Source organism: Onychomys torridus, chromosome 7 (genome assembly GCF_903995425.1).
Source record: "Onychomys torridus chromosome 7, mOncTor1.1, whole genome shotgun sequence".
NCBI lineage: Eukaryota > Metazoa > Chordata > Mammalia > Rodentia > Cricetidae > Onychomys > Onychomys torridus.
The window spans coordinates 9,979,299-9,993,441 of NC_050449.1; the positions used below are offsets into that span (position 1 = coordinate 9,979,299).

The window sequence follows — 14,143 nt, forward strand, 5'->3', positions numbered from 1 at the left end:
AAGTGTGCTATTAGGTAGGGGATATTAGTTGTGCCAAAATGGCTAGCATTTTTGGGGATTTATTTGGTAAAGAATGTGAAAGATCTCTTTGCTGTTAGATTGGGGGGGAAAGGTTATAAAAATATTAGAAAACAATTTGAAGTAAACTATTTGAGGGAAATTCAATCTCTGCACTAAATTCACTTCATCCTCTAATTTCTCCTTTGCTTAAAAGTACGTATTCACATAAAGTCAGCTTCATAAGACAGACCAAGGGACATGGCAATGCAGCCCTTTAATCACAGCATTTGGGTGCCAGAGTCTATGAGAGTTTGAGGCCAGCCTTGTCTACATAGTGAGTTCCAGGACAGTAGAGGCAACACAATGGGAGGGGGGAGGGGGGACGAGGGACAGCCCCCCCCCCCACACACACACACGCAGGGGCAGGAATATAACCCAAAGAAACTCAGCAAAATGAGAACACATATGTTTCATTTTTCCAAAAAACTGTGTCTTGTTGACTTTCTACCTAGATTCTTGCTTTTCTGCAATGAAGGGCAGGCAGTAATCTCTTCCTTCATTAAGTTTTCTTGCTTTTACGGTTCTTTTAACTGAATGTTTAGCATCTCACCCAAACCACCGCTATTCTAGGCTATGTAGGTCTACCCACCATCAAGCCACCCTTTGCTAGCTATCATTAGCTAAATAGACCTTCACACTTACCTAACCATATCACCTAGACCCTTGGGGTTTTCCAGTCTATTTAAACCCAATGCGGGCAGATCTCCATTTCCTTTGTTCTTTGTGTAGGCTTGTTTAAGGTGTAGGTCTCTCTAAAGGGAATGGAAGGGAGACAGATGTTGAGGATGGAAGAGATTGGCAGTTTGAACAGCAGTTTGGTCTAATGGCTTTGTTATGCTAGAAGAGCAAGCTCCTCCAAGTGCGCCTTCCAGAATTTGCATCATACTACATTAAATTCCTAATGTAGGGTAGTGGTTAAATAAATTTAAAAAAAAAATACAAGAAATGTAAACCAGTGGGTCAGTTCTTTTCAGTCATCTCCACAGATACATTCTGCAATTTGCAGGCCTTCATAAATCCTCACACACTTGAGACCTTTAGAAGGGGAGAAGCCGAGAATACTGATTAGCTTCTCAGGAGCGAAAACAGGTGATGTCATAGCACGCAGCGCAGTGTGGTCACTGCCAAAGCCAGCTGGGGAACTGCAGTTCCTGGGAGCCTGGTGCTATGCGCCAGGGGTAGAAGCACCCTGTCATGGGTCCCCTTGACACCGGTGAGCACCGGGCACCAATCAGGTGTTCGTTCTGCACGGTCTTTGTTCTCACTGGGGAGCAGGCTGCTGAAATCTGGTCTACAATCCTCGTCCCATCGTTGGTTGCGCGGGGTACCTGGCTCCCTGACTTGCCTGGGTTGGGCATCCGGCCAGAAGAGCTTTCCGCAGTGGCTTCTGTCTTCTGTCTCTGGAACGTAGAAACTAAACCCTGACTCACCGTTGTCAGCTTCGGGAGAGGAGGGTCCAATCGTTTTAAATGGCAACTCATACTCAGAACCTACCTTCCCAAGCAGGAATTGTGCTCTGCACATCTCTAACCAGTTGCCTCGAACAGAATGTGTGTGTGTGTGTGTGTGTGTGTGTGTGTGTGTGTGTGTGTGTGTGTGTGTGTGTAGGAACCTCTGACCTGTCCATGATAGATAAAGGAACTTTCTTTGCTGTGAGAATGATCGTCAGAGAGAGGGAAAACCTCCTAAACCAAAGATGTGTCTCCGGGTCCCCAACTCCACTAGCTGTATAGAACCCAGACCTCTATCCCTACAGCCTCAGGTAGCTAGCTGGTCTTTCGCTCAAGACTCACAGAGCGAAGCATAAAGTTCTTTGAGATCTCTAGGTGCAAAGTGATGCAAGACCACAGTCTTCCTCACAGCTATTCTTAGATTTCGACCGAGAGAAAGCCGAACCACTGCCCGGGAGGAAGGAACGTTCTAGCGTCCAGCCTGCCCACCCCCGAGAGATCAGGAAATGTTTAGCTCAGTCTCAGATCCTCTAGCGAGCTCTAGCTTCCAGCTATTTAATCTCACTCCATTCTGCCCAGACCTCGCAGAGGGGGGCGTGGCTTGTCCTGAGGGTGGCGCTAGAGTCCCGGGTTAATTTGCATACATCACACCCTCCGCTTCTCATTGGCAGACTGGAGTCCCTCCCAACCCACTACCTAACTAACCCGCGGTCACCCTTCACCGCCGAGCCTCGGAGATAAACTTAACTTGCCCGGAGATTCGAGGTGCTCTCGCCTCCCGCGATTGGCCGACGCCACTCATTGGCTGTGGGTGAGGAAGGGGGCGTGGCCGGCACAGTCTGATTGGCGGGAGGGGGCGGCTCCCAGCGCGGCAGCCCTGAAGGCGGCGAACCGCGGGGGCGGGGCTGCACTGAGGCGCTGAGACGGCCGTGGCTGCTCGTCCTGGCTGGCGGGGCGGGGGTCTGGCGATGGGGGCGGGAGGAACAACGGGCCGGTGAGCGCCACGGCCGCCGTCCCCGCCGAGCTCGCGCGGGCAGCCGCTGCGCTGTAGTTGCCGCCCGACCCCCTGAGAAGAGGACGTTGGAGAGGCCCTCCGCAAGCAGCCACGGTGACAACCCGGCGTCGGCGCGATGAACCGCGGTGGCAGCAGCGCGTCGGCCTCGGCCAACTACCTGCTCTGCACCAACTGCCGGAAAGTGCTGCGGAAGGTACGGCGCGCCCGCGTCCGGCGGCGAGGCGCTCCCCAGGGTCGGGGTCCGGCCGGAGCTCAAGGGGGGCGAGACGCGAAGGGTCCTCCCGCGGAGTCCCCGCGCCCGGCCCTGGACTGCCGCCCGGTCTGCCCCGAGGCTGAAGGGATGCTGGGATGCTGGGAGGGACCGGCTCGGCTGGGGATGGAGGCTGGCCTGAAATCACTGCAGCCTGTCTGGTCTGCAGGAGCCTGGCTTCCTCTCCGCCGAGGCTGACCCTGGGGGCTGTTTTCTTGGCCTGGGTCGCTTCTGCCAGGCCTACGGTGCCCCGGCACCCCCTCTTGACATTCTCTTGGTGGCTCCGGAAAGGCACCGTGAAGGCATCTTGAACTTTATGCCCATGGGAAACGCTGTTGGTTCTTCCAGTGCCTTCGGCTAGGGTTGGTGGAGGTGGAGGCTGAAGTGGACGTGGGTTCGCCCACCTTATCATCCCCCACCGTGATGTGGATCCAGCAAATCCAACCCAGGGTCGGCTTATTGCTTTCCAGAGTGACTGATAGAAAGTTTACTCCAGTATTGTTTAGCTTACTTGGCTTAATCGCTCCGTGGGGGATGGGGATGCAGGGAGAGAAAGGATGACAAAATGTCTCTGTAGGCGCAGAAGAGTTTTTAACAGATCTGAACAGCTTCCTTGAATAATACAATCCGTTTCTACTCCGCACTCTATTTTTATATTGCATGAAGTGAGATCATTAGGTTAGGTGCTTCTGCTTGTCCAGCACCAATGAATTAAAATTGCTGAGCTGTGCGTATCTGAGAACTATGATGAATACAGTGCCGTTTTTGTCAATTTCCCTATCTACAGTCACTTTAGGATTGTTCTTTATGTATTTAAAAAAACAAGCAAGCAAGCACATAAATAAGCAAGCTCAAATATTTGCACTCTTTGTCCAGAAACTGTTTTTCTTCCTCTGTGGATCAGGCCAAGTGCCAATCAAAGTTGTTTTTCAAGCCTCTTTTCCCTGCAGTGAAGCTGGGTTTTTTTTTTACCCCCTCCTTTCTCCTATTTTATTTGAGAGCGTCAGGAAAGCAAAGGGACTGCAGGTTTGAAGTTAATCAAACAATTAAATACGCCTTAAATTGTGTTTATTGGATATGTTTCTCTTAAAACTGATTTTTATTAAATGTGCATGTTGAGTATGTGCAGTTATTTTTTTCCCTATAAACTCCTGGATCAAATTACAGTTGATACTTGCTCAGCTCATTGTAGGGCAGCTTGTGAGAAATGTAATGGATCAGAAGCTCCTTCAGTGCAGTTGAATGTTAACTCTTTCACTGCTGGACCAGATGGCATCTCAATTTAGCTTTTAAAAAACATTGTTTCTTCATGTTTAAACCGAAACTGTCTTTGTCAGGAAAAACAATGCCAGTGAGACCTGTTTAATTCAATTTACTCTCGGTTAAAATGAAAGGAAATTATTTTTTTTTAACTGAATGTGGGGGAAAGGTGCTATAATTGACTTGCTTAAGTAATATAATTCTTTTTCAATTAAAGCACATTAAAATTTTAATAAAAATTTTTTAAAAGTTAATAGCTATTTGTTTGGCTTCATACCTTTTTTTTTTTGGAAAGAGCTTTGATTATGGATCCATAAGACCAGCACTAAGGACATATTTATGATTTTCTTCTAGCTATTAAGGCACTAGTATTCTGTTTACCTAGGCAGATCTCCTTCATTTGTAGCCATCACTGAAAGAAAGAGAAGTATGTGCACACAGGATACACACATGTTTCTATTTTATAACTGAGGTGCCCACCTCTGCCAGTGTCCAGTTTTCAGTAGCTACAAGGTGTTTAGTTTGGACTCATGTAGTATCATGAAATGAGGTTAGATGGGGAAAGAATTGTCTGAGCCAGTTAAGACATGACCTGGCAACATTTTTTAAAGCTTTTTAAGATTGCCATTCTTACGGATTCTAGAAAGAAAATGCTCTATCGTTCTAAAAAAATGCCACGTAAAGGTTGACTTCTGATAAAGACATGATTTTATTTTTGATAGACTATGACTATGTAAACTTTATCTACAGCTCTCTCAGTCCAATTCTTTACATTCTCTTGTGTCCATTTAACAGTCTACAGTAATAAACAAATGAGTGACAGCACTTGGAGTTTTGAGTGTTGGTCACAATGGAAGAGTCACCATCACATACGCCATGTCAGTAACCCCTTGCTATCAGAACCGACACTGATGGTGAGAGAAGGCCTTTACCTTTATATATGGCAGAAGGCTTTTTTGTCTGTCTGTGAGCAACCTAATTTATGCAATAGGAATGATGGATTCTGAGGAAACTTCAAAAGGAACTGAATTAACCTTCAAAGGAAATAATTTGTTTTAACTTGGTGTCTGAACAGTGAATTGTGTATTGTATGAGAATCTCATTTATTCTTGGAAGTGTCTTCACCATTTAGGGTTGACTGTTTTGCAAAATAAAGAGAATTGTTGATGTATCTGATTTGGTAATTTGAGTCATAGAAATGCAGAGGAGAAAGCAAGCGCATCAGATCCATAGGTCTAAGTTGGCCTGCTCTGTCACCCATTACACAGTTGAATGAACTTTTTCCTAAGAGGAAAACCCTCTACTTTGCAGAGCATAGCAAGACTAGAAATGTAAAACATTTGACTTTAAGAGATTCCAGTGACAGCTGCAGGGATCTGATCTTTAATTTCAAACATGAAGCGGCAAAGCACATTAAGGAAGGCAGGTGACCATCAGCCCATTCACCTGCCACTCAAAGTAAGGTGCCGTACTTACATACTTTTGAGTAGTGAACTAGTAGATGAAAAGAATTTTTTGATATAAATTAAAGGATCTAACATTTTAATTTCTTTCCTTTTTAACAAAACAGGCTCTCACTCTGTAGCCTGGGCTACCCTCAATGTAGTTCAGGCTACCCTTGAACTCTTGATTCTCCTGCTTTAGACCTCCAAGTGCTGAGATTACAAGTGTGCAGCACCATGCTGAGAAGTTTCCATTTTTTAACAGGATTCTAAGTAGTTCTAGTGATACATCTTATTGTGGCTATAGTATTTTTTCACTTATGCAATTTGATACTCTTACAACTTCATGATGTTTTTATAAGCAAAGAGACTATCATCTAAAATGAAAAATGTTAGTTTGACCCATATGATCCTCACTTAATATAATCAAAATGGTCAGTATTAGAAATTTCATATAGTTTACCCTGTGAAATGGATTTACTTACATGATGGACAGGTAACCATCTTCTGCCTTTGACTAGTGAGCTTTCTTGGGTTTTATATTTTTGATTGTGAGGTGGTTTTCAGTTAATGTTATCTTAAATAACCCAAGTAGAGGTTAAGTAGTGAGTTTGTGATAGCAACCTTAGATGCAGTTCTCTTCAGACTGCTCTCTGTAGAGTCCTAAGATGCTTTAGGGTGTTAAAATGCTTGAGCTGGATTAAATATTTAAGTATGTGTTCAGTTATTTTAAAATATAGATACTTGAAAGATGTACCCATAATTTTAACGCATTTGAATCTGTCATAATTATCTTGTTACAAGATGATGATGATGATGATAATGGTGGTTATATACATTAGAACATTTTATTACATTATTGGTTAGGAAGATTGCCATTGTTTGTGAAAGCACTAGCCTTTGTAAAAAACTAACATCACATATTTGTTTCTGGGACCGAAAACTTAGTAATATAATAATTATTAATTTATAACAAAACACTTAGATTGTTGCTTTGTGCATTTAATGCTTCATAGTTCAAGTTCAGTGTAAGATTTAATTTGTGAAATGGTTTCTGTTGCTTCCCATAGTTTATAAGATGTTTACAGTTTGATCTTTGGCATTGGTCTTTCACTTGGGGGTAAGTTAACTAACTTCCTTGAAACCCAGTTTTTTTCCTGTAGACTACACATGATTTCTGCCAGTCTCGTGGTGGCCTGGTGGCCTAGAGAGAATATATGTAAGCACTATGCAAACCCTCAAATGTCACCATACAGGAATGAAAAGCTCAGTGTGTGTATTTTCCTTTGTTTGTTAGGATTGTAGTCACTAATATACACTGAATAATTTGGTTTGTAGTCATTTTTCATAGGAATTGTAATGATTGCTAGTAAAAGAGAGGTCATGATGATATTTTTATTGAGAGTAACCCTTATGCATATTTTTGGTTTCACATTTCTGTTTGTATCCTCCTCTCTTTACACACCCTCCTTTAAAGAGTAATGTGATCCATTACTTTTGGATTTTCCGATAATTTAATTAAATACCTTTGACAATGGAACTTGGTATTTGGCTTGAAAAGACCATGTGTTAAAGCTGGTGTGCCCAATAACAGAGAAGATCTAGGATGAAGCAAGGACATCTAGTTATTCAGTTTAGGAGAAGAGTTCTGAAGCAATAGTCTCCTAATCTTACCATCTGATTTTTCCGTTGAAGACAGTGACCTTGGTAGTTTATAGAGTGCCTTTGCATCATCTCAGGTTTTTCTCAACACTGAGGAGGTTTGGGGGGCAGAGTCTCTGCCATACAACTAAGAAGACCCCGTAAGCCAAGCTCTGTTGCTGTGATGAACTCTTTTCCTTGTTCCCTGCAGTGCTGAGGCTGCAAGGGAACATCTCCATTCCACACTCAGCCTCCGTGGAATGCTTCAACCATCCTAGACCTGGGATTAGGAAAGTTAGCCTTCTTGACTGGGTTGCAAAAGCTAAATGGGAAAGAGCAGCAGTCAGTTACCCCTCTCAGCTTCTGAATGCTTGTAGACCTATCACTCCTCACTCTGGGCCCTGGACTCAGGGAGTATGTCTAGGGCATACTAGACATATTCAAAAACTGTTTTTGAGGCTAGAACCTCAAAACTGTTCTTATTTTTCTTTTTTAGTGTGTATAAAAGCAGTGTGGGCATAAATGTGATGATCCTTTAGGGTAAATCAAGGAAGTGGCGCCACTCAACACGGGGGAAATGAACAGTTTCATTTAAGAATGCTGTTGAAGAAGCATTCACCTTCACCCTGGAGGCTCCTTCCTTTCAAATGTGCGAGGCAGTGGGAAGGTGCACAGTACCTCTGTGTAGCAAGCTGCCTGTCTCATGTGTAAACATGTGCAGTAGTTTTAGTAAAAAGCTGAATCAGCCAGTTTTTCATCTAAACCACTTTACTCAGAAGAGCACTGATGGACAGATTTTGCTTCCTCAGATTTGAGTGCTTAAGTAAACACATACATTAAAATGAGAAATTTTTTAAAAAATTATATTGTTTCAATTAAATTGGAAAGTTTCTCGTATCTGTTTTGTTTTTGAGACAGGCTCATTATATAGCCCTGGCTGGCCTGGAATTCAATATGTAGACCTCTCTGTCTTGGAACCCACAGAGATCTACCTGCCTCTGCTTCCCTAGTCCTGGGATTAAAGGCATGCACCACCATACCAGGTGCAAGCTTCTCACTTTTTGAAGTTTCTCCTCTTCAGGTGAAGGATTACATTAATGGATGTGATTTTTTGATACCACATATGTACACCAACATTTGGAAGATTAGAACCCAGTGAACCAGTTTATGAAGGCTGCTACACCCCACGTCCCACCTGATACTTTTTGGCCAAGAACCAAATAATTACATCATAGTGGGTATAAACTTTGGGCTTTACTTTTGATTGTTTTAACATTGACAATGAATATTGTCAATTGTTTTCTTTGAATTTTCAGGATTGTACTATTCATTTTTGAGGTGTTTATCAAGGTCACATAGAGATAACATATCTATTCAAAATGCAAGATGGGCAGGTGCATTTTAATATAATACAAAATGTTAAATTCATGTATTTGGTTTCATTAGGAATATTTATAAGGTTTGATGTGATGTCAAAGAAAAGTATTCATAATTGTCTCCTTTTTTCCAACCACATATCTGATTTTCTTTAAACATTCTTCAGTCAAAACATCACAGCCAATGAATGCAGAAAACCCAGCTGTCTTATGATAAACAGACATTGAAGAGATTTGCAAAAATGTAAATGTGAATCTTACTGTTTTGTTATGGAAAATAAAGTTCCATAAAGATGTATGATTTATGTTAACATGCAATAGACTTTTATTTTAGGTGAATTAAACATTTAAACTTTCCCTGGCTTTAATATCTATTACAGTAACTATTGACAGTTATAACTTCTCTGGCATTTGCAATAGATTTTGAGTGTGAAGGGCATCCATGAGTAGGACATCAGAAAACTGTTATGCTGGAGTTATGGACAGTAGAGTATGGTACAAGTAGAAGGAATTCAATAGAGAAAATGAAAAGAAAGCCATGATAGTATTGGCAGAAGATATGGATAAGTCCATCCAGTCATCTTTGTTGTATAGACACTGCCTGGCACCTTTTTGTTGATGCTCCAGAAGCTTCTCTCCTAGCATGGTAAGACTTTGATCAACTGATTCTCATGGGCATCCCTTTATGTGGTAGAAATTAGGTGACAGGGCAAAATTTTGGTTCTGAAGGACTATTTTCTCTCCTATGTGAAGCAACTGGCCCAGGGCTGTGTCCATTACACTCTAATTGACTGGTGTTTGCAGAAAAGGAAAGGAAGACCCTGAGTTTCAGGGTTAGCATGTAGGGCCTGGAAGCAGAGGCCTGTAGAAGCAGGAGAGAAACAAGGGAGAATCAGACCAGAGAAGTGTCAACCCAAGGCTCTGATAGTTAGCATTATATGAAAAGGAAAGCAAGACCACCGGTGTGGGTGGGAAATAGCACAACTTTGCAGTAAGGGCTGCTGGCTGCTTCCTTCACAGGAAAGTTGTGTGTGTGTGTGTGTGTGTGTGTGTGTGTGTGTGTGTGTGTGTGTGTCATGGAAAGGATGCAGATGTAGTGTAAGACCGCATGGAGGCTCAGTAGCCATTACTAGTAGGATAGCAGCCTATGCTGTGGTCTCCAGGGTACAGGATAGGGATCTATTTCCTCTCTGTGATTAACTAAGACCTGAAAGTGGCTAGCAGCATCTGGCCTATCTTAGATATCATTGTGATAGGTATGAGAAAGAAAGTATAATTTGCTATTAATCTTCCCACCCTTTTCCTTCTGCTATTGTCTGGATGCCAGGCTGTCCAACTATGGCATCAATTGTCCTTCACATGCTTCATTAGCACTAACAAGTGACATGGATTTTTGTCCTACCAGATGGTCTCTTATTTGGGATCTGGTTCATGAAGGTCCCCCCCCCCCCCAATTTAAATGATGAGACTTCTGTTTGAACACATAGGTATTGGCAGTGTATTCATATTGGATGCAGTAAAGTAGAGCAGATACAATACAATCCAGCTTGGTTCTACTGTTGTTATAAGAAACATTTTCAGAAGTACAGTAACAAAGATGATTTGAAAAATGAAGTGTACTGGTTATTTGACTGTTTGTTTTGCTATTTTATCGTTATTGTGGCCACAAGGCTGTTTCAACTATCCTACTAGTCTTTGGACAGTGTTGTCATAAAGAGTAAGAATATCTACTGAGAAAGTGTGCCAACGGCAGCCTCAGCTGCTAGTCATGCTTAGAAGTATAAAATAGCTGTTGCTTTGGTGTGAACTCGAGTTATATCTCTGAGAATTTGCCAGTGTTTTGCAAGGAATGACTGTTTCAGATGAGTAGTTAAGGGCATATCTTCAATTTCCAAAAAGCTTTGTGGGTATCTCTGAAAGTTCCCATTTAGTGAAGGGTTCTGCTTGACCTTTCCTTTCTCCTCCTCCAAGCCATTTCCTTTACAAGGCTCCCACGCCAGTTGCAGGCACCTTGGTCATCAAGCACTCCTGTAGTAACCATGAAACAGAACATTTTGTAGGCTCTGACTACCTCATAACTAGCCTTTAACTCTAAGATCCACCCAAGAATGACTCATCCATTGCTCTGTAAGCCAGGATATTGGTTGCCACCAAGGAGAAGACATAGATATTACAGATAGGAAGATTGCAGGATATTTCATCCTTATTTGGAAGTCAATGATAGGTTGAAAACTCACACATTCTACCACTGAAACTTCTGATAAGCTGTGACAGATACTTAAGGAGTAAAGTTCATATGTGAACAAGCATGACCAAGCATTTAAAGATGTCTAGCTTAGAACTGGGTTATTCTTATACCAGCATAAGATTCATGTTTTCACTTTATTTTCTACAAATCAACTAGTTGTAATAGAGTAATGCATCTGGATGTCTTATTTCCTTCTTGCCTTTCCCTGTACAACAGCTAAAGCAGGACAGTTGAAGAAATGAATTTCGTCATTGTAATTACAGATGTGTGTCCAATATTTAGAAAGCTCCCAACAGAGGTAACTAAAACTGGATTTTTACATCACTATAATTATCTGAGACTGTGACACATTTCAGGTATACTTTATAATATCAATAACAAGGCAGCTTTCAGTATACGCTCCCTGGGTTGCCAGCTCCCACTAGGTGTTGAGATGTTGAGTTCTGTGTATGTTCACATTTGAGGTGTTGAGTTCTGTGTATGTTCACATCTGTCATAGTAAACCCATGAAGAATCTCTCTCTCTCTCTCTCTCTCTCTCTCTCTCTCTCTCTCTCTCTCTCTCTCGTGTGTGTGTGTGTTTGTGTGTGTGTGTGTGTTTGTGTGTGTGTGTGTGTGTGTGTGTGTTTATATGTACCTGTATGTGTTTCGCTCATCTGCATGTGTGTAGAGGACATAAATTGACATGGAATATCTTCTCAATTGCTCTCCACCTTATTTTTTTAAACCAGGCCTCTCACTGACCTAGAAGCTCACCAATGCAGAGAGAGAAGCAGCTGGCCAGCAAGGCCCCGGGTCCTCCTTTCTCCCCTCCCTCTCTTAGCACTGGCCATCCAGGCAGGTGTCTCCTTGGCCAGCTTTTTGCACGGGTGCTGGAGACACAGACTCAGAGCCTCGTGCTCACACAACAAGCACTTTCCCCACTGAGCCCAGCTCTTACTTTGTAATAGTGGAGAAACGGGGACTCAGGGGGCTTTAGGAACTGGCTGTGGGTCACAGTACCAACAAGCAAACAGGATTTGAAACAAGTTTGAGATCCCAAGTATAGCACAGTATACAGATAGAAACATTGCATGACTGTATATTCCACAGTTTTCTTGATGTGAACAACTCATCCAGTCTTATAAAGTAAAATTGACTGTATTGGATAGGAACCTAGGGCCTCAAGAGATTATTAACAGGTATGATCTCAAATTTAGATGTTTTCTTTTTTCATTCTTAATTATTTTAAGTGAGGTTATTAACAATCTGGGTCATACTCTGTTGATATGATTAATCACAAGATTGATTCAGACAGATCTAGGTTGTTGTTTTTTTTTTTTTTTCTTCTAGTGACAGTTGAACCCAAGGTTGTGTGCATGGGAGACGATGGAAGTGCTTATTGCAATTTTCACCTATTAGTTTTTGCTTTTATCTTTTTAAACCCCCAATTATGTGGCCAGTTTTTCCTGATCTCAGAATGTCTTTTTCAAACTGCCCAGCACACTTGACCCCTCTTCCTGCCAGCCAGCCAGTCATGACTTAATCTCACTGTATCACTGAGGACTGCTGTCCTATCTTTGAAAAAGCGTTGTCTAGAAATATTTCAGTATTGTGTTTCTTGAATAGGACCCTCAAGAAATGTCCTCACTTTTTGGTAAATTCCTTTGCAGTGTTTTATAAAGGTAAGAAGTGGCATGAGTGCTCACTTTTACCGTTCAGTCAGCATTCACATTGAGCATTAGTTAAAGGTGGTGTGCCCTGCTTGCTGTTGCCTCTACCCCAGCTCCCTGCATCTGCTGCTGTGCTGTATCCTCAGCATTGTTCTATCCTTTAACTGCGTTTGTTTGGAGAGAGGGATTCCTGGAAGGTACAGCTCTGCTGTTGTAGATCAGAACTCCCAAATAATGATACAGAGATTATTATTAATTATGAAAGCTCAACTTTAGCTTAGGCTTGTCCCACTGGCTCTTATAACTTAAATTGACCCATTTATTTTAATCTACACTCTGTGACGTGGCTCGTTACCTCATCTCTCCATACTGCTCATGCTGCTTCCTCCTCAGCTGGCTGGTCACTCCTCCTTATTCTCTCTCTGCCCTAAAATCGTGCCTATACCACCTGCCTAGCTATTGGCTGTTCAGCTTTTTATTACACCAACCACAGCGATACATTTTCACAAAGTGTACAAATACTCCACAACACAGAGTTCCCACAGAAACACCTAAGATGCCTCTGTGTGGTAGATTGCTGTAGATACTGCAAGTCTGCAGAGGTGCTCACAGATGAGCCTGCAAACCTGGCCACTAGGTCTTGTTTCCAAAAGAAAGGAAGTCCTGAGATGGAAGTGACAGCTTCTTTACAAACCGTCTTTCCTAACAAACATTGTAGAAGGGTACTGATTTGGGTGTACACGCAAGGAAAATTATTTAACTTCTCATCAAAACTTTTCTGTGTATTACTTGACATTGATGAATTCTTAGTTGTGTTGTAGTCTACCTATTTATGTGTGAGTTTGTTGTTTAAATACATTATATTTGGTATGTATTATATTTAAATACATCATGTTAGAACTATATAATAGCATAGATATTAAATGTAGCTATAAGATATAGGTTCTGAAATATTATCTAGGCTAAGTTGTTGATACTTGGAAATTATTTTGGCTTGGCCAGGGTATGAGTCAGTAGCTGATTACATGTCTAGCATGTTTGAGGCTCTGGATTTAATCCCCAATAATACATAAAAGAAATTACTGTAAAATATCTATTTCATTTGACTATGCTAGAAACCTATTTAGTAGTTGTCACTCTTCAAAATGAGGGAAATATATGTTTAGGTAAATAGAAACTCTTTCTTTGTAAAACTGTAGATTTTTTTACTAACAGTATGTTTCTGTGTCAAATACTATTTATTTTAGATGGCCCTCACATTCTCATACAAGAAATATTATCTGCTAATATCCATAAACCATTCAATACTATGTATCTTCCATTAATTTATTTATTCCTTCATACATTAAATCCTTCTACCTGCTAGGTACCAAAAGAACAGAAAACAAGAAGACTATCATTTTTACCTAAGCGGTGATTTTGCAGTGCATCTTTGGGTCTTGCAAAAATCCTTCAAGCTTATGGTTATATCCCTCATTTTATAGTACAAAAGAAAGTTTGTGTACTTTCTGTAATGACCTGGGTAATACTTTGGGCTTCAGTTCATACTCACAAACATAGTACCTTTTAGCCACAATAAATAGTGTGGAGTGTTTGAATTTTCTGATCTTGGCTTGGTTCTCTGCCTACGTTCCTTAACCAACATTGACAAAAGCAGCCTTGAAGTGTGTCATGGAAGCAAAATGCCTCCATCCCCCAGAGCTGACAAGGGTAGCACCTGATGCAGGCTGCATGAGTGCTGGCCTGGGG

General features: G+C 41.9%; 1 protein-coding gene across 1 annotated transcript in view; it reads left to right on the plus strand.

The window, feature by feature from the left end:
* The first annotated feature begins 2,395 nt into the window (after positions 1-2,395).
* Positions 2,396-14,143, plus strand: part of Sesn3 (sestrin 3) — a 58,350-nt gene continuing 46,602 nt past the window's right edge. Inside the window, exon 1 of the mRNA XM_036192228.1 lies at positions 2,396-2,719. Within this exon, the coding sequence (XP_036048121.1) occupies positions 2,642-2,719 (78 nt within the window). The 5' untranslated portion in view covers positions 2,396-2,641. The remainder of the gene's footprint in view (positions 2,720-14,143) is intronic.